A 19,328-nucleotide genomic window follows, 5' to 3' on the forward strand; every position below is an offset into this window, starting at 1 on the left:
GGCTCTCCCTGGGCGCTGCTGGCTCAGAGGAGCCGAGATGTCATCTTCCCTCTGGCTCTGGGGAGAGAGGAGAAGATTCTAGAAATCAGGGAGTAAATGGAAATGAAGGGATTCCTGGGGAGGATCTGTCCATCCTGCTGCCAAGCTCAGCGGGAGAGAGGCTCCCTGCAGGGGGGGGTTCCCAACCCATCTGGCCATGTCCCCTCCTGAAGCAGCCTGCCCGAGCACGCCACGGCTCCTCCTGGCTCTGGCGATCCCGGAGCCTTTACGACTCCACAAATCATTTCAGCCGGTGCGTCCCGGTGGGTGCGACTGATGCCCGGGAGCACCGAGCGCCGGGGGAAAGCCTCCTCCTCTCCCGGCCCTTCGGCGGGTGCAGCCCCTTCCCTCCCAGCCGGCACCGGCGCGCCGAGCACGGGCGGCTCCGGTGGGCGGCGAACTCGCTGCGGGGAGCCCCCCAGCCCCGGCCCCGTGTCTCCGCCGCAGAGGGCACCGGGCGGTGCTGCCCCGCCGCTCACCTGCTCCCGCCGCCGCCCGGCCCGGCCCGGCCCGGCGGGCACCGGGGAGGCGCCGGCAGCGCCGGTGCCCCGCTGGGCTCCGCTCGGTTCCGCACCGCACGGCTCCGCACGGCTCCGCGCACCCGCTCCCGGCGCGGCTCCGCCGCTGGACCAGCGCACCGGCTGCGCCCCGCCCCGCGCGGGGCGGCTCTGCGGGGCCGGGGCGGGGACAGCCCGCAGCGCCCCGCTCTACCCACCCTGTGCTACCCACCCTGCGCTGCCCACCCTGCCCTGCCCACCCTCCGCTGCCCACCCCGCGCTGCCCACCCTGCCCTGCCCACCCTACGCTACCCACCTTACTCACACTGCCTGCCCTGCCCACCCTGCCCTGCCCACCCTGCGCTGCCACCCTGCGCTGCCCACCCTGCTCTGCCCACCCTGCGCTACCCACCCTGCGCTGCCCACCTTCCCCATACTGCCCACCCTGCCCTGCCCACCCTGCCCTGCCCACCCTGCTGCGTTCCCTCCCCTCCCGTGCCCACCCTGCTTCCAGCCCTGCCTCCCCACTGTCCCGCTACATTTTGGTTCCAGCCACGGCCTCAGCTTCTCCAGAGGCACCGGAGAGGACAGCGTGCTGTGACCCCAATGGAGGGTGGCCCGGAAGGCTCCTGAGAGCCCCAAAGGCTCCCTGGAACGCTGGAAATTCCGTGGCTCCGGGAGTTCGCATCTTGCCTCCACAGCCAAGCCAAGGCAGGTCCTTGCTGGTCCTCCCATCTGGGAGGGGTTGGAAGGTGATGCTGAAATATTTGGGGTCTCTGGGCACTTGTGCAGTACAGGTGGCTCCTGCCACAGCCTCTCCCTGGAGGACGAAGACCAAAAAGGAGAGGTTTGGGGCAGATAACCTCTGCTCTGGTTCGTTTGGGATCTTGAGAGCAATTAAATTATCTCTATTCCTGCCCCTCTTCCCATCACTTGTCCAGGAGACAATAGAGAGCAGGAAATTAAGAGTGACTGTGAACAAAGAGCCCCGTGCTGAGGCTGCCGAGCGCGGCCGGGAGCTCCTCGTTTTCACTTCGCCATCCACTTCCCAAGGCGGATCTAAAGACATCAGGTCCTGGAGCACCGGCGGAGTCGTTATCAGCCTCATTAATCTTTAGGAGGCAGGAAAAAGCTGCTCCTGCTGAAGAGGATGTGGGAATTAATGTCCCGGTAATAGCGGGAGAGAAGGGGGGGTGAAGGGCATCGGATCTCCGAGGTGTCCCGAGGAACGAGCCCTGGGTGGCTGCTCCGGGCCCCGGAGCAGGGAGGAGAGCCCAGCGGAGGGGTTTGGTGCCCTGTGACCTTTCCAGAGCTGTTTCATCCTCCCCTGGCTGGTTCCCGTGCCCAGCAGCGATGTCCTTCCCTCGGCAGCCGTGCCTGGGGGCATTCCCAGCGCTGCCTCCTGGAATCTCTGCCCAGAGCAGGTGACGCTGCCAGGTCCCTCCCCGGGGCTCGGGGTCACCCAGGCCTGGCACCGGGAGCAGCCCAGCCCGGCTGGCAGGGGCCTCTCCCGGCTGCAGAGAACCCAGGGGGCTGGAGCAGGGGAGCACAGGGATCCTGGGGGGCTGCCTGGGGAGCATCAGGGCTCCAGCCCCTCCCTGCCTCTCTCTTCCACCTCGCTGGGAAGCCGGGGCCAGGGAGCTGGGGGAATCCAGCCAGTTCAGCCTGGCTGAACCCAGATCTGATCTTCATTAAAAACCCCATAAAATTAATGAAATGATGGCCCGGTGGGTACTGAGGAGCGGATCAGAGCTGATCTCCATCCGGGAGGAGGGCAGCAGCAGCTGCCTGAGGCAGGAAGCCATCCTTGAGCCTTTTGAAGGGATGTTTTTTCATTCTGCCTGGTTCTGGGGCTGAATTAAAGCCCAGTGCAGAGTCTGCTCTGCGTCCCTGGGTGGTCCCTGGTTCGGAGGGACGCTGCACCAGCAGCTGGTTTGGTGCTGGCAGATAAACTCCTCTTTGTCCTTTTGCCTGGGAAGCATCCACAGCGCTGAAAAGCGATTTACTGGCAGGGCTGGAGAGAGGAGGAACACACAGCCCCTTCCCACACGGCCAAAATAACCCCTGGGACAGGGGCACGGCGGTTACGTGACCACAGAGAGGCTTTAAAAACCTTTCCAAGCTTTCTGCCATCCCTTCCCAGCCGCTCCACGAGAGTCCCTGTGGAAAACAGAGCTCTCGACCCCTGTCCTGGAAAGGAGTGTCGTAAGGAGCTGAGGCTGGGATGCCAACGGAGGGGTAGGGTGAGCTGGCCTTTCTCCTGGATCCGTGGTGGCACGGGGGCAGGAAAGGGAGGGCTGGGCTGGGCTGGGCTGGGCCGGGCCGGGCTGGGCTGGGCCAGGGCGCAGCTGCTGTCCCCTAGGAGGGGAAGGATTTGCTGCCACATGCAGCCAGCCCGAGGATCCCTGTGCATCTCTTGACGATCTCTCTTTGGAGAGCCGGCCCTGAGCGGCTCTGTGACGTCCCAGCCCCCTCCTCCCCGCTGCCCTCAGAGAGACCCCGCTGTCCCCTGCCCCGTGGGACAAGGCCAGCAGGGGCAGGGATGACCATGCTGTTCTGTCCCAGGGCACTCGGCCTGGCACTGCCCTTTCCCTGCCTTTTCCCTTCCCAGCTGCAGCCCCGGGTGGCTTCTGTGGCTCCGCTGATTCGTGCCTGGAGGCGGCCTGGCCGCGTTTCAGGGATGCCCGGGCTGGGGGGAGGCTTCGCTCTCAGCTAATTAGCCAGACAAACAGTCTGGACCGCGTCCCCGCACCCCGAGGCGCGGCAGGACCCGGCTGGTGCCTGCCAGATCTAATCGGGAGCGTCTGCAGCGCTGATGGATGGCGGGGGAGAGGCGCTGGCGCCGTCACCTGCGCCCGGGGCAGCATCCGGAACCCGCCGGGATCCGGGGCAGCATCCAAACGCCCCCGGGATTCAGGGCAGCATCCTGGGCAGCATCCAAACTCCGCCGGGATCCAGGGCAGCATCCCGAACCTCTTGGGATCCAGGGCAGTGTCTATCCCCAGGATCCAGGGCAGCATCCACAGCCTGGGGTCCAGGGCAGCCTCCAACCCCCCCTGTACCCCGGGGGTCTCCCCTCCACACCCCATCCAGAGCTCCCCCCAGCCGGTTCCTTCCTCCCCCGCCGCCCTGCCCTTCATCCCGCCGTTAATTGCCTCCCTAATTGGTTTATTGATCTCGGAGGGGCCGGGCAGCGCTCGGTCGGAGCCGCAGCTCGGTGAATCACGGCCCGGAGCGCTGACACTGATGAGCCTTTGGCAGCCTTTGGCCGCAGATCCCGGCTCTGCGCCGGTCCTGGCATCAAACCGGGGCTGAACGGGCTGGCTGTGGCGGCCGGGCCGCGTTCCAGCTGGAAATGTCACCGCTGGTGACAGCCCCCGCCGGGACCCTCGCGTCCCTCCCGGCCGGAGCGAGAGGAGGAGGAGGATGGCAGCGTTCCGCTGTGCCCTGGGATGGGACCGTGACCCCGCCTGGCCCGTCCTTGGGGACAGCCCCGCGTGTCCTCAGCGCCCGTCTCGCCATTCCCGGCTGGCTCCGGGCTGACACAGATGGATTGGGGTTGGGAAAGAGCCCGGCCGCGAGCCCAGCCTGCACGGAGGGGACACCGCAGGGACACCCGGCCCTTCCCAGGGACGTCCCCAGCCCTGCAGGACGTGCCCCTCTGCCCCAGACAGCTCAGGGCAAAAACCCCAAAGGGTTTGGGTGCCCCGGCGCTCCCCGGAGCCGCCCCTTGCGGGGTCCCGCTCACCTGATGGACAGGGCAGCAGATTTGTCCCTTTGGGGTTTAATGTGCATTTGGGGGGCTCTGGGCCTGCTGTGACACTGGGACAGGGCTGTGACACTGGGACAGGCAGGGCTGTGACACTGGGACACTGAGGGGACAGGGCTGTGACACTGGGACAGGCAGGGCTGTGACACTGGGACAGGCTGGGCTGTGACACTGGGACACTGAGGGGACAGGGCTGTGACACTGGGACAGGTCTGTGACACCGGGACAGGTCTGTGACACTGACACAGGCAAGGCTGTGACACTGGGACAGGCACGGCTGTGACACTGAGACAGGCAGGGCTGTGACATTGAGGAGACAGGGCTGTGACACTGAGACGGGCAGGGCTGTGACACTGGGACAGGCAGGGCTGTGACACTGGGACAGGCAGGGCTGTGACGCTGAAGTGTCCCCACACGCAGAGGTGACACTGGGGACGGGGGGTGGCAGTTTTTTTGCTCATGCTCCTGCTCAGAGCCACCACGGCCGTCCCCATTGCCACCCACACGTCCCCAGGCAGGGCCATCGCTGCCAGCCACCCCCACCGGGGGCAGCGTGTCCCCTGTCCCCAGGGCCAGCCCTGCCGGGTGCCCGTGTCCCCAGCCCTGCCAGCACGCTGTCACAGCGTCACCCCGGATCCCTGGGGTGTCCCCATGTCCCCGTGTCCCTCCCAGCTGGCACCTGGCCCTGCAGCTAATGAGGGATGCAGCAATTACGGGGCCAGATTGATGAAATCTGAAATCAGGGAGCTTTCAAAGGGCCCTGGCCTTTCCCGGCTGGGGCTGAGCAGAGGCTGCGGCACACAGCTCATGTGTCCTTCTGTCCTTCTGCCACCCCTGCTCCGTGTGGCACAGGAGGGGACAGCAGGCTCTGTGACAATTGTTGGCAGCGCCGCCTCTGCCCCCTGTCTACCCGCGGTGATGGTTTGGGGGTGTCAGGGTGTCGGGAGGAATCCCTGCACGGGAAGGGCTGCGAGGCACCGGGAGGAGCTGCCCGGGGAGGGTTCGGTGCCCGTCCCCGGGGGTGGCACCGGAGCTCTGCCCTGGGGACAGGGTGGGCACTCGGCGACCCCAGGAGTCTCAATAATTCCGGGATTCTGTGACATCCACGAGCGGGCGGGTGACTCTGGCTGCACCCCCCGAGTGACAGTGACAGCCGCCAGCCACGGAGCCAGCTCTGCTCGTCCCTGTGCCCTCCCCACGTGCTGCTCATTAACCCTGTTAATTAGCCGGGCTGATTGCGGGGGTGGCAGTAAGGTGGGGGTGCTTTCAGGGCACTCGGAGCTGTGTCCAGGGGTCTCTTTGCAGCGGGGGGGGGGATGGTGACAGTGACACGACAGTGACACGACAGCGCCGCCTTGTCGCGCCCGCCCGCGCCGCCCGCCCGCCTCGCTTTGGGGCCGCCGCGCCCGCGCCAACCGCAGAATCGCGGGCGGGCCCGCCCCCGCCGCGCCGCCATTGGCTGAGCGCCCTGGGGGGCGGGGCCAGCCCGCGGACACGTGTGCGCACCCGGAAGCGGCGGCGGGACCGGCCCGGGCCGGGCGGAGGTACCGGGGAACCGGGATAACCGGGGTGGGCGGTTCCGGCACCGCCCCGGCCCTGGAGCCGCCACGGAGCCCCGCGTTTGGGGGCTGTGCGGCTCCTGGCAGCGGCCGGGACACCGGGGGCCGCCGCGTTTGGGGGGCTCGGGGCCTGCGGTGGCTCCGGGGCTGCCGGGCTGGGGGGTTCGGGGGGCCTGGGACAGACCGGAGGCTCAGGGGTGTGCGGGGTGCGGGGGTCCTGGGGCTGGCCCGGGGGGTTGGGGGTCCGGGGGCTCTGGGTTTGGGGGCTCGGGGGTCCCGGCCCCGCGGCTGAAGGCCCCGGGGGTGCCGGTGAAGGCGTGGGGAGGAGGGATCTGGGGGTGTGTGGGGGCTCCAGGGCGGGCTGCAGGATCCCCTGTAGGAAGGGGGAATCATCCCGGCGGGTCTGAGCCGGGCAGGGCTGGGAAAAGCCTTTGGAGCTGCCCCGGTGTGTGTATATTGCATAAACATTCACACACAAACCTTCCAGTGCCTGTATATTCCATTTATTTACACCTCAACGTATCCGTGTGGCATGAATTCCTCAGTCTGGATTTCCAGCCTGGCTGGATTTCCGTGGCACTGCTGCTCCCTGGCCCATTCCCGGTGCTCGGTGCCCGTCTCCCGGGGTTGGTTGCCCGTCCCTCGGGGTTTGCTGCCCTTGTCCCCTTTCCCGGGGTGCCAGGAGCAGGTGCTGTGAGGTTGTCACCCTCCCCCCCAGGAGCAGCAGGCTGGGGGCACAAGAAGGGGTCTGGGCGAGGTGTGCCCCCCAGTCCTGCCGGGGGTTCTGCTCCAGGTGGGACGGGCCGGGTCCCCATGAGCTCGGCTTAACTTGCAAAGCCCGGCCTAAGGGGGAAGGGGAGCTTGGGGGGATGGTTGGGCTGGCTTTGGGGCTCTCTGGCTGCTCTCCCAAGGCTGTTCTCCTCTCCCCCAGGGCAGCATGATCCCGGGGCTGGGCCCGGGGCTGCAGGCGCTGCTGGGGACGCTGCTCACCTGGGGGCTGACAGCAGCTGGGGCAGCGCTGGTGTTCGTCTTCTCCAGCGGCCAGGTGAGCCTGGGGTCCCGCAGATCCCACGGGATCCCCACCCTGGGACAGCCCCTGGGATCCCACAGGGTTCCAGTCCAAGGGCAGGTGAGCCCTGGGGGCAGCCCCTGGGCCTTGGGATCCCACAGATCCCTCAGGATCCCAACCCTGGGGCGGCCCCTGGGCCCTGGAATCCCACAGATCCCACGGGATCCCCACCCTGGGGCGGCCCCTGGGCCCTGGAATCCCACAGATCCCACAGGATCCTCACCCTGGGGCAGCTCCTGAGCCCTGGGGTCCCACAGATCCCATGAGATCCCCACCCTGGGACAGCCCCTGGGATCCCACAGGGTTCCCATCCAAGGGCAGGTGAGCCCTGGGGCAGTCCCTGGGCCTTGGGATCCCACAGATCCCTCGGGATCCCAACCCTGGGGCAGCCCCTGAACCCCTGGGATCAGCCCCTGAGCTCCTGGGATCCTACAGGATTCCAATCCTAGGCCAGGTGAGCCCCTGGGGCAGCCCCTGGGCCTTGGGATCCTCCAGATCCTACAGGATCCCATCCCTAGGGCAGCCCCTGAACCCCAGGATCCCTCAGGATCCCAATCCAGGATCCCAATCCTGGCACCCCCAGGATCTGGGCTCTGCCCTGCTCCTGCCTGGCTTTTCCTGCCTGCTCCCAGCTCTGAGGGGCGAGAAGAGGGAAAATCCATCTCCTTTCCCACCCCACAGCAGGGGAAGGAGCTCAGCTGGCTGAGCCTGGAATGTGCCCCTGGGGCTCTGCGTGGGAGCTGCAGCTCCCCTGCCTCCAGCTGGCTCTGCTGCCACGATTCCAGGGCAGGATTTGGGTCAGTCCGTGCTCACAAAGAACAAACTGGGGAGCTCTCAGTCATCCTGGATCCAAAATTAGAGCCCCCCTGGCCAGGGTGCTCCAGATTGGATTTATTATTTATGCCTCAGTCTTGTGATGCTTTATGCAGGAGCTGCCTGCTGAGGGAGGCTCCCTTTGGAGGAGCCCTGGGATCCTTTCCTTGGGGTTTCCTTCCTTGGGGAGGGGGTGAGACCTGCCCTGGGAGGGGCAGGGACCCCCCCACGGTGCCCAAACCCCAGTGCCCAGCCTGGCCTTGGGCACTGCCAGGGCTCCAGGGGCACCCACGGCTGCTCTGGGCACCCTGTGCTCCCATGGCAGGGCACAATTCCTGCCCAAAGCCCCCCTGGGGCTGCCCAAAGCCCCCCTGAGCCCGTCCCTGCTGTGCTCAGCCCTCCCAGCCCCGTGGCAGTGCCCTCACTCGAGTTCAGGGTGGCTTTGTGTTTGATTTTATTTCCAGAGGCGGATCCTGGATGGCAGCCTGGGCTTCGCTGCAGGGGTGAGTGCAGCCTCCTCCTCCTCCTCTTCCTCCTCCTCCTCTGGCTTCTCCACATCCCTTGGGTGATTCCCCGAGGGCAGGGAAGGGCTCGGGCTGCTCCTGCTGAGGGTGGGGGTGGCCCCAGGATGGGCCCCCCGAGCTGCCCACGCTGCCCTGGGCTCCCTGCAGTCCCACTGCCCCTTTCCTGGGGGCTCTTGCTGCTTTAAACCCTCGGCAGGACAGAGCTGCAGCTCTCCCTGGAGGCTGGCTGTGGAGTGTGGGGCTCCTGGCAGCTCCTCCTGCAGGAGAACCTGGCACTGTGGGATTTGGGAACTGTGCAGGGCCCTGGCACTGTGGGGCTGGCACTGCCCAGGTGCTGGGGCCCCACCCAGACTCATTAAATCCCCTTTGTTTCCCCATTAATTATCGAGTCCAGCTGCTCAGCCCCACCCTGCAGCTGCTGGAGGGCACCTGGGATGTGCCCAGGGGGTGCAGGGCTCTGCCAGGTGCCCCTGGGTGTGTCCAGGTGGCACCTGGGCGCCGTGGTGGGTGCCAGGGGCTGGCTGTGCTCCCTGCAGGGTGGGGATTGTCCCCTTGCTGGCTGTTGGGGGTCCCTGGGCTGGCTCTCCTGCAGGAACCCCCCAGGATGAGGAGCTGCTGTCCTGGCTGAGGCCACCAGGTCACCTGGCAGCAGCTGAGTCAGCCCTGCCTGGCCCAGGTGTGGCTCAGGGAGCAGAACTCCTGCAAACATTTGCTTTGCCCTCGGCTCTCCCAGCTGGCAGGGCTGGGAGCAGGAGGGGGAATTGTGCCTGGGGCGCCTGGAGGGGCCAGGCAGCCCTGGGGACGCTGGGGACACTGGGGCCAGGCAGCCCTGGGGACACTGGGGACACTGGGGCCAGGCAGCCCTGGGGACACCAGGATCCCCCTGAGTCTGAATTTTCCCAGCTGGGCAGTGTTGCCACTGCTTGGCCAACAGCTGGGTCTCCATCTTTTCCCTGCCTCAAAAGGGTTAAACAGCACAAGGAACCTTTTCCTGCCCCTTTCCCCCTTCCTTCCCCCCCTTTTCCCCCTTCCTTTCCCCATTTTTTCCCCTCCATGGCCCCCAGGCCCCTGCAGATGCCCCAGCTGCTCTGGGGGTGCTGGGATGGTTCATTTGAACTGGGATGTACTGGGGGTGTGCTGGGAGCACCCTGCCAGCTGGAGCTGGCCCTGCTGGTGGCACAGGTGGCACAGGTGTCCCCTGGGCTGGCAGGGCCCCGAGCAGCTCAGCTCCCTGCAGCCCTGCCCCTGATCCCAGCTCTGCCTGCAGGAGCTCTGAGGTGTTTCTGTGTTTCCATAGAGACAAAGCTGTGCTTGCTGGGGCATCTGATGAGAAATTCTGCTTTTTCTCTAAAACCTTCATATCCTTACATGAGATTTTTAAAATTTATTTTTATTTTCCAACCCCCCAAGCCGTTCTCTGCGGTGCTGCAGGGGCTGGGCTCAGGCTCCAGGAACAAACACCTGCAGCCCCTTCCCTGCAGCCTGCTACAGCTTTTCCTCTGCCTGGGCTGCACTTTGGTTTTTCCCTGTCCCAGGTGGAGCAGGAAATCATCCTCAGCCTTCCCCAAGCGCTCTGGGATCAAATATTCCCTTCAGACAGCACCAGGAGCTCCCTCAGCTCTGCTGGGGCTCCTTCATGGAGCCAAGTGGAAAATTTTGGCAAGGGAAGCGTGCTGCCAATGTCTTCATCTTCCACCTGCCTTTCCCACCTCCTTCTCCAGGATTTCCAGTGTCCCTTGGTGTCCCATTCCCACCCCAGGGCTCCCACAGGAGGGTGGGATTCCATCAGGGATTCCATCAGGGATTCCATCAGGGATTTCCTTGCAGCCCAGCAGGGTGGGTGGGCTCGGCCCAGCCCTGGCTGTCAGGCTCAGGGCTCTGCTTATTCTGAATTTTCACTTAAAATGAGGCTCCACAGCCACGGGGGCGCTGCTGGATCCCCGGATTGGGGGCTGAGGAGAAGCCCAGAATTTGGGGGATCCCTGCACTCAATCCCTGGGGAATAGGGTGCCAGCCCTGGGGGAGGTTTGGGTTTAGATCCTGCTGGGTTGGGAGGGATTCCCACCAGGGGGAGGGCACAGATCTGGAGTCACTGCTTGGTTTTTGTCCCCTGTCCCACTGCTGGAGCCCAGTGAGGCTTTGGGGCTCCCCCAGCGATGATTTGGGGTCCCTCAGCTGCCTCCTGCCTGCTCCATGTTTTCCCAGTCCTGCTGCATTTATGGCACTGTGGATCTTGGCAGCACAAATGCTGTGAAAATGCCCCAAACCCAGCTTGGCCAGGAGCAGGAGATCCCTGATTCCGTGGGGCTGGAGGGAGGGCAAGGTGTGGAAGATCCTCAGTGTGCCCCAGTGCTCCCAGGTTTGCTGATCCTGGGGGATTTTCCCCTTTTATTCCTGCCTCTGCTGGCCTGGGGACACTTGGGGTGTCTGTCCCTGGCTGGGCCACGCCGAGCTTTGGGCTCAGTGAGAATTTTGGGCTGTTGGCCCCAATCCTCCTCCCCTTTGCTCACCCCTGGGGTCAGCTGGAGCCAGCTCTGCCTTCTGCCTGGGCAGGAGCTCCGGGAGATCCTAAATCCCAAAATCCCACCCCGAGCTGCTGAAGGACTCCCTCGCACTTTGGGGTGTTGTAAATCCACGGCAAAGCCTCCCAGCACCTGGAACCACCAGAATAAATGGAATAAATCCCTTTTGCTGTGCTGGGGCTGGCTCAGCTGAGCTGAGGCCGAGCTGCTGAAGGACTCCCTCACACCTTGGGGTGTTGTAAATCCACAGCAAAGCCTCCCAGCACCTGGAACCACCAGGATAAACGGAATAAATCCCTTTTGCTGCGCTGGGGCTGGCTCAGCGCTGTGTCACCGCTCCCAGGAGCCCTGGGCTGTGGGATCCTGGCAGGATCTGGGGGCTGAGCTCTGCCAGGGCTCAGTTTGCCGTGGGGAGGTGAGATCCTCACGGGAGCTGTGACAGCATCGTTCTGCAGAGCCCCTCCCGCTGCCTGTGCCTCCACACTGGGCTGTGTGGTTGTTTTTCCAAGGAGGTGGCATTTGGAATGGGAGGTTTGACAGCCCTGCTCAAGGCTGACATGACAAGGCTCCTTCCTCTTACTCACAGCAGCTCGATTGACACAGCCCCCGGGGACGGGCTCTGCAGCAGAGGCAGCTCTGCCTCCCTGCTCAGGAGGGTGCCCCAGCCTGCTCCCAGTGCCTGGGACGGCTGCAGCTCCTCTGCAGGGGCTGCAGGAGGGGAGGATTGGGGTGGGAACGGGGGAGGGATTCACTGGGAGGGTGTTGGGACACTGCCAGGGGGTTTGGGAGCTGGAAATTGGGGAGGAATTCCCAGTCGGGGTGTTGGAACACTGGCAGGAGGTTTGGGAGCGGGGGAGGAATTCTGTGGGAAACTCTTGGGACACTGGCAGGAGGTTTGGGGTGGAAATTGGGGAGGAATTCCGTGGGATGCTCTTGGGACACTGGCAGGAGGTTTGGGGTGGAAATTGGACAGGAATTCTCTAGGAAGATCTTGGGACACTGGCGGGAGGTTTGGGAGTTGGGGAGGAATTCTGTGGGAAACTCTTGGGACACTGGCAGGAGGTTTGGGGTGGAAATTGGGGAGGAATTCAGTGGGATGCTCTTGGGACACTGGCAGGAGGTTTGGGGTGGAAATTGGGGAGGAATTCAGTGGGATGCTCTTGGGACACTGGCAGGAGGTTTGGGAGTCGGGAAGGAATTCTGTGTGAAAGTCTTGGGACACTGGCAGGAGGTTTGGGGTGGAAATTGGAGAGGAATTCTCTAGGAAGATCTTGGGACACTGGCAGGAGGTTTGGGTTGGAAAATGAGAAGGAATTCCCAGTTGGGGTGTTGGGACACTGGCAGGAGGTTTGGGGTGGGAGTTGGGGAGGAATTCTGTGGGAAGCTCTTGGGACACTGGCAGGAGGTTTGGGTTGGGAGTTGGGAAGGAATTCCCAGTTGGGGTGCTGGGACACTGGCCCAGGGTGCCCAGAGCAGCTGAGGCTGCCCCTGGCAGTGCCCAGTGCCAGCCTGGGCAGGGCTGGGAGCAGCCTGGGACGGTGGGATGTGTCCCTGCCCTGGTGGCACTGGATGGGCTTTAAGGTTTTTTGCAGCCCAAACCATTCTGGGGCTCTGAGCATCCTGCCCAGGGAATTTCCTGGGGTTCTGGGGCTGCTGGGCAGAGCTGGGGTCGCCTTTCCCCAGCATCTCCTGCTGCAGCCTCGGGGCTCTGCTCCCTCCCTCCCATCCCATGGGATCTCACTGCTCCCCTCCCGTCCCCAGGTGATGCTGGCAGCCTCCTACTGGTCCCTGCTGGCCCCAGCCATCGAGCTGGCCCAGGAATCTGGGACCTTTGGGGCCTTCTCCTTCTTCCCCGTGGCTGCTGGCTTTGCCCTGGGGGCAGCATTCGTGTATGGGGCCGACCTGCTGCTGCCAGAGCTGGTGAGTGGGGCTGGCCAGGGGCTGGGGGGCGGCTCAGGGGGGCTGGGGGGCAGCTCAGGGGGCTGGGGGGCGGCTGGGGGGTGGCCCAGGGCTCAGCAGTGGGGCTGGGGGGCTCAGCCCTGTACTCATTTGTGGGGCTGGGGGATCATCCCAGTCCTGGAGAGTGGGAATTCCAGTTTGAGAACTCATCCCATTCCTGGTCATTGGGAATTCCCAGTTTGGGAGCTCATCCCAGTGCTGTCAGAGGGAATTCCCAGTTTGGGGGCTGTTCCCAGTGCTGTCAGAGGGGATCCCAGGCCGGGGTTCCTGCCCTTCCCCAGCTGCAGGCAGGAGCAGCTGGTGGCTGGGCTCGGTGGATTCTCTCCCAGATTTAAGGAGTTTGTGATTTCCCTGAGCCCTGGCTGGCTCTGCTGTGCTGGCTGCAGCCTCAGACTCGCTGAGCTCTGGTTTTTTTTTTTGTTTTTTTTTTTAAATCTTGCTGTTTTTTCCCCCTCACACTTTGTTCTCCCTGCTGGCAGCGCTCCTGGCACAGCTCAGGTGTGACCTGGTGGCCCAGCCCAGGGGCTGCCCTGGCAGAGCTGCTCAGCCCCAGCCTGAGCCCGAGCCTGCTGCTAAAAATACCAATAAATGAGGAGCTGGTGGATTTCTGCAGCTGGGAACACCAGAGTGGGGCAGCCAGGGAAGAGATGGAGGGATCTCCCTGGGAATGTGTGGAGTTTCCATGCTGGGTTCCGTGGGGTTTTACTGGCCTGTGGCTGTCAGGGAGGAGTGTGGGAGGGTTTTAGGAGTCTGGAGCAGAACCTGCCCCTTTCCCTGGCTTCTGGAGAGGGGTCACAGCTCCAGGCTTGGAAAGGCAGGTGTGTGCTAAGGAGGGCAGGAGCCTCCTTGAAATGGAGAATGGAAACTCCCTTCCTAAAGAATCCCTTCCTAAAGAATTCTTTCCTAAATCCCTTCTGAAACTCTTAAACTCCTAAATCTCTTCCTTCCTAAATTCCTAAATCTCTTCCTTCCTAAATTCCTAAATCTCTTCCTTCCTAAATCCCTTCCATCCTTAATTCCTAAATCCCTTCCTTCCTAAATTCCTAAATCCCTTCCTTCCTGCCTTCTTAAATTCCTGCCTTCTTAAATTCCTGCCTTCTTAAATTCCTAAATCCCTTCCTTCCTAAATCCCTTCCTTCCTGCCTTCCTAAATTCCTGCCTTCTTAAATTCCTAAATTCCTTCCTAAATCCCTTCTTTAATTCCTAAATTCTTTCCTTCCTAAATCCCTTCCTTAATTCCTAAATTCCTTCCTTCCTTAATTCCTAAATTCCTTCCTAAATCCCTTCCTAAATTCCTAAATTCCTTCCTTCCTTAATTCCTAAATTCCTTCCTAAATTCCTAAATTCCTTTCTAAATTCCTCCCTAAATTCCTAAATCCCTTCCTAAATTCCTAAATTCCCTCCTGAATCCCTTCCTGAGTCCCTTCGTTCCCGAATTCCCGGGAAGGGTTAAGCTCCTGAGCAGCTGCAGTGCTCCATTCCTCTCAGCAGGCTGATCTGATCTCTCTCTCTCCCTCTCTGTCCCGGTGTTTGTTCATCCCTGGCCGAGCAGGAGATGCTGGTGCCCTTGGCAGGGCTCCCCAGGAAATCTGGGGGCGCTTGGAGGGCAGGGCAGGGCACAGACAGATCCCAGGGGATTGGGAAAAACGGGCTCTGCTCCATTCCCCCAGCTCTGCTGGCATCAGGAGCCTCAGTTTAACCTGTTTATTTTTATTTAAAGAGCTCTCAGGAGGGTTTGGGTGCTGGCTGAGCCCCTGCTGCCTTTCCTGAACAGGGTTGGGGGCTCAGCATCTTCCCTGCCAGGACCCAAAGCCTCTGGGGGAGAGTTGCCTTAAGAGCTCGGTGCAGCAGGTCCCTGAGGGCTCAGCAGCTGTTCTGGCCCTGCTGGAGGCAGAGGGATGCTGGAATGGAGCATTGTCATCCTCATCCTTCAGAGCAGTCCTGCAGCTCTGCTGCTGCCTGGGCTGCTTCTGTGCGGGGTTTGGGGTTTTGTGGGTCTGGGATGTGCTGCCTGGGCTGGTTCTGTGCGGGGTTTGGGGTTTTGTTGGGTCTGGGATGTGCTGCCTGGGCTGGTTCTCTTTGGGGTTTGGGGTTTTGTTGGGTCTGGGATGTGCTGCCTGCCCTTCCTGGGCAATCCCACCTGACCTGGGGAGCTGCAGGCTCTGGTGGTTGAGCAGCAGCCCTGAGGTTCCTCTGATGCAATTTCCCTCCCGAGGGACCTGCCCAGCTCCCATTCCCACTTTTAATCTGCTTTTCCCTCTCCAGCTGGGGCTCCCAGCCAGGTCATTACCTGCACCAGCTTTTTCCAGGCAGGATTTTCTGCTTTGTTGAGTTCTGGAGTGTGGAGCTTTTCCCTGCTGCAGGGGGAGGATGGAGCTGGGGGCTCCTGCATTCCTGCTTCGCTCAGGTTTCCTCTGCTCAGGGCAAAACAAACAGCAGCCCTGGTGTTTGTTTGGTTTTGTGGAGCCCTGGCCCTTTTCCACAGGCCCTGGGAGGAAGGAGGGATCTGGGTCTGAGGGTGAAAAACTTTTGGATTTTTTGGGAGTGTAGCAAAGCCTCCCCTTGGGAAACCTCCTTCCCTTGCATCTCCAGAGAACCCAGAGTTACCTGGGCACGGCTTTAATTAATTTATCAATTAATAAAGGTCACAGATCAGGAGGGATGGATCCCTGTCTCCTGTCCCAGGTGGGGTTTCAGCCATGAAAATCCCTGACCGTGGGGATTTCCTGGGAAGGACTCAGAACCCCCACAGGTTTCTTTTCCATCTTTATCCATGAAAACCTGGCTGCCTCCCACCCCAGGGCAGCAGTTCAGCGCTTGCAATCCAGGGGTGGCTGGAGAGGTTGGAATTATTTGCCAAAAACCCCCACAAAATCCTAATTACCCTAATTTCTACCCAAGCATTTTGTGTTATTAATGGAGGTGAAGGCTTATTTACTGCTGCAGTGCAATTTGTCAGCTGCTCTTAATTAGAATTCTCTCTCATTATGCACCAAGCATTTCATAAAAGCATTCTTTGGGAAGCCCCAGAGCTGGGGCTGCAGAGCTCAGGGCTCTGAGCTGGGCCTCAATCCCCTCCCAGCCTGGTCAGGTCTGTGGGGTCTGGGGTGAAAAATCCCTCTGGGAAAAGGCAGGGACTGAGAAATCCTGGCTTCCTTCCTGATCCTTGCTTCCAGGAGCTCCTGCTCTGCACAGAGCCCTCTCCCTGCATCCTTCCCCTCTCCATCCATCCTTCCCCTCTCCATCCTCAGCCTCCTTCCCTGGAGCAGGAATTGCTGGCAGGCTGCTGCTGCTCCATGGGCTTTTCTCCCCTCCTGGCCCTGATATTCCATGGGATTTTCCCCCTTCCTGCTCTGGTATTCCATGGGCTTTTCCCTCCTGGCTTTTCTCCCCTCCTGGCCCTGACATTCCCTGGGCTTTTCCCTCCTCCTGGCCCTGATATTCCATGGGATTTTCTCCCCTCCTGATCTGATATTCCCTGAACTTTTCTCCCCTGGCTTTCCCCTCCTCCTGGCTCTGACATTCCTTGAGCTTTTCTTCCCTCCAGGCCATGATATTCTGTGGGCTTTTCCCTCCTCTCTGGCCCTGACATTCCCTGGGCTTTTCCCCCCTGACTTTTCCCTCCTCCTGGTCTGTCATTCCCTGGGCTTTTCTCCCCTCCTGGCCCTGACCTATTCCAGTTTTTTTCTCCCCTTCTGGCCCTGACATTCCCTGAGCTTTTCTCCCCTCCTGGCCCTGATCTATTCCAGTTTTTTCCCCCTCCTGGCTCTGACCTATTCCAGTTTTTTTCTCCCCTTCTGGCCCTGACATTCCCTGGGCTTTTCTCCCCTCCTGGCCCTGACCTATTCCAGTTTTTTTCTCCCCTCCTGGCCCTGACATTCCCTGGGCTTTTCTCCCCTCCTGGCCCTGACCTATTCCAGTTTTTTTCTCCCCTCCTGGTCTGACATTCCTTGGGCTTTTCTCCCCTCCTGGCTCTGATCTATTCCAGTTTTTTCCCCCTCCTGGCCTGATCTATTCCAGCTTTTTCCCCCTCCTGGCTCTGACCTATTCCAGTTTTTTCCCCCTCCTGGCCTGATCTGTTCCAGTTTTTTCCCCCTCCTGGCTCTGACCTATTCCAGTTTTTTTCTCCCCTCCTGGCCCTGACATTCCCTGGGCTTTTCTCCCCTCCTGACTCTGACCTATTCCAGTTTTTTTCTCCCCTTCTGGCCCTGACATTCCCTGAGCTTTTCTCCCCTCCTGGCCCTGATCTATTCCAGTTTTTTTTCCCCCTCCTGGCCCTGATCTATTCCAGTTTTTTCCCCCTCCTGGCTCTGACCTATTCCAGTTTTTTTCTCCCCTCCTGGTCTGACATTCCCTGAGCTTTTCTCCCCTCCTGGCCCTGATCTATTCCAGTTTTTTTCCCCCTCCTGGCCCTGATCTATTCCAGTTTTTTCCCCCTCCTGGCTCTGATCTATTCCAGTTTTTTCCCCCTCCTGGCCCTGATCTATTCCAGTTTTTTCCCCCTCCTGGCTCTGATCTATTCCAGTTTTTTCCCCCTCCTGGCCCTGATCTATTCCAGTTTTTTCCCCCTCCTGGCCCTGATCTATTCCAGTTTTTCCCCCAGCCTTTGCTGCCTGCGTTCTGCTCTCTGCCTGTGCCCGGCTCAGGCTGCTGGAGCAGCGTTTCCCAGGAGGAGGAGGAGGAGGGCAGGATCCCCTCCCTGTCCCAGCCCCGTTTACCCGGGCTCTGCTGCTCCCCCAGCCCTCCCTGCTCTCAGTGTGAACCGGCTCAGAGCAGAACCCCCAATTAATCCCCGCTCAGTGCAAGGCAAACCTGCCATTAAGGTGTCAGGGGAGGCTCTGCCAGCGCTGCTGGGGGATCCCCGGCTCTGCAGCCGCAGCTCTGACTCACCCAGCAGCTCCTGTAAAGCTTTTTGTGCTCTTTATTGAACCTGTCTGAGGGTGTTTCTTGTTGGGGCTCGGGTGTTTGTTGTCAGCCCTTGTCAAGCCCCGAGTTCTGCAGCGCTCCAACAAACTGAAATGGAGCCCTGTCTGTCTTTCTGCAAGGTTTCTCAGGATTAATTGTCTGATTAATAAATGACACCTCAATTATTTTTATTTTTAACCCAATAACCAACCACCCATGGCCTGCAATGGGGATTTTTTATCCAATTGCACAAAACCACCCAAACCCATGGAGATGGAGGTGAAGAAGAAGAGGGAGCAGCCTCTGCCCTAAAGCCTCCATCTTGCTTTATTGCTATATATTATCTCTCTGTCTGTCTGTCTATCTATCTATCCATCCATCTATCTCTATATATCTATATATCTATATATCTAGTATAGATATATACTATATATTATCACTTTATTATTCTATTACTAGATATTACATATTCTATTACTAGAGATTACATATTCTATTACTAGATAATCCATATTCGATTACTAGATATTATATATACTATTACTAGATATTATATATTCTATTGCTATATATTATATATACTATTACTAGATATTATATATTCTATTGCTATATATTATATATTCTATTACTATATATTATATATTTTATTACTATATATTATATATTTTATTACTAGATATTACATATTCTATTACTAGATATTACATATTCTATTGCTATATATTATATATTCTATTGCTATATATTATATATTCTATTGCTATATATTATATATTCTATTGCTATATATTATATATTCTATTACTAGATATTACCTATTCTATTACTAGATATTACCTATTCTATTACTAGATATTACATATTCTATTACTAGATATTATATATTCTATTACTATATATTATATATTCTATTACTAGATATTATATATTCTATTACTAGATATTACATATTCTATTACTAGATATTACATATTCTATTACTAGATATTATATATTCTATTAGTATATATTATATATTCTATTACTAGATATTATATATTCTATTACTAGATATTATATATTCTATTACTAGATATTATATATTCTATTACTAGATATTACATATTCTATCACTATAGATATGATTTCTTAGATACAGTAATAGAATATATAATATCTAGTAATAGGATAATAAAGTGATAATAGATTTAACCCCTTAAACTCTGAGTTTCCCACCCTGCGATGTCACACGCTTCGATCCAAGCTCCACACCCGCATTCCCAGATCTAGAATTGAATTCTGGAAGCTTCTCCAGAATGCAGTGTTCTCTTGGGGGGGGTCAGAGCCTGGCAGCACAGCAAGTCTGGAATGCTCAGCAAAATCCCACAAAATCTATCCCTGGGTTGTTCCTGCAGGCTGGGATGGAACACATTCCTACAAGGCAAAATACTACAGGGCAAGGATCCCACAAAATCCATCCCTGGGCTGTGATGAGGCAAATTCCTACAGGGTAAAATCCCACAAAAATCATCCCTAGGCTGGGGCACATTCCTACAGGGTAAAATCCCACAAAATCCATCCCTGGGCTGGGATGGGGCACATTCCTACAGGGTAAAATCCCACAAAAATCATCCCTAGGCTGGGGCACATTCCTACAGGGTAAAATCCCACAAAATCCATCCCTGGGCTG

At 59.2% G+C, this 19,328-nt stretch overlaps 1 protein-coding gene across 1 annotated transcript in view; it reads left to right on the forward strand.

The window, feature by feature from the left end:
• The first annotated feature begins 5,802 nt into the window (after nt 1-5,802).
• The window catches only part of SLC39A11 (solute carrier family 39 member 11), an 82,079-nt gene continuing 68,553 nt past the window's right edge, over nt 5,803-19,328 (forward strand). Inside the window, exons 1-4 of the mRNA XM_084218630.1 lie at nt 5,803-5,849; nt 6,796-6,909; nt 8,211-8,249; nt 12,554-12,712. Coding sequence (XP_084074756.1) covers nt 6,802-6,909; nt 8,211-8,249; nt 12,554-12,712 — 306 coding nt within the window. The 5' untranslated portion in view covers nt 5,803-5,849; nt 6,796-6,801. The remainder of the gene's footprint in view (nt 5,850-6,795; nt 6,910-8,210; nt 8,250-12,553; nt 12,713-19,328) is intronic.

The sequence above is a fragment of the Fringilla coelebs genome, assembly GCF_963513975.1.
Source record: "Fringilla coelebs genome assembly, chromosome: 19".
In the NCBI taxonomy this organism is placed as follows: Eukaryota; Metazoa; Chordata; class Aves; order Passeriformes; family Fringillidae; genus Fringilla; species Fringilla coelebs.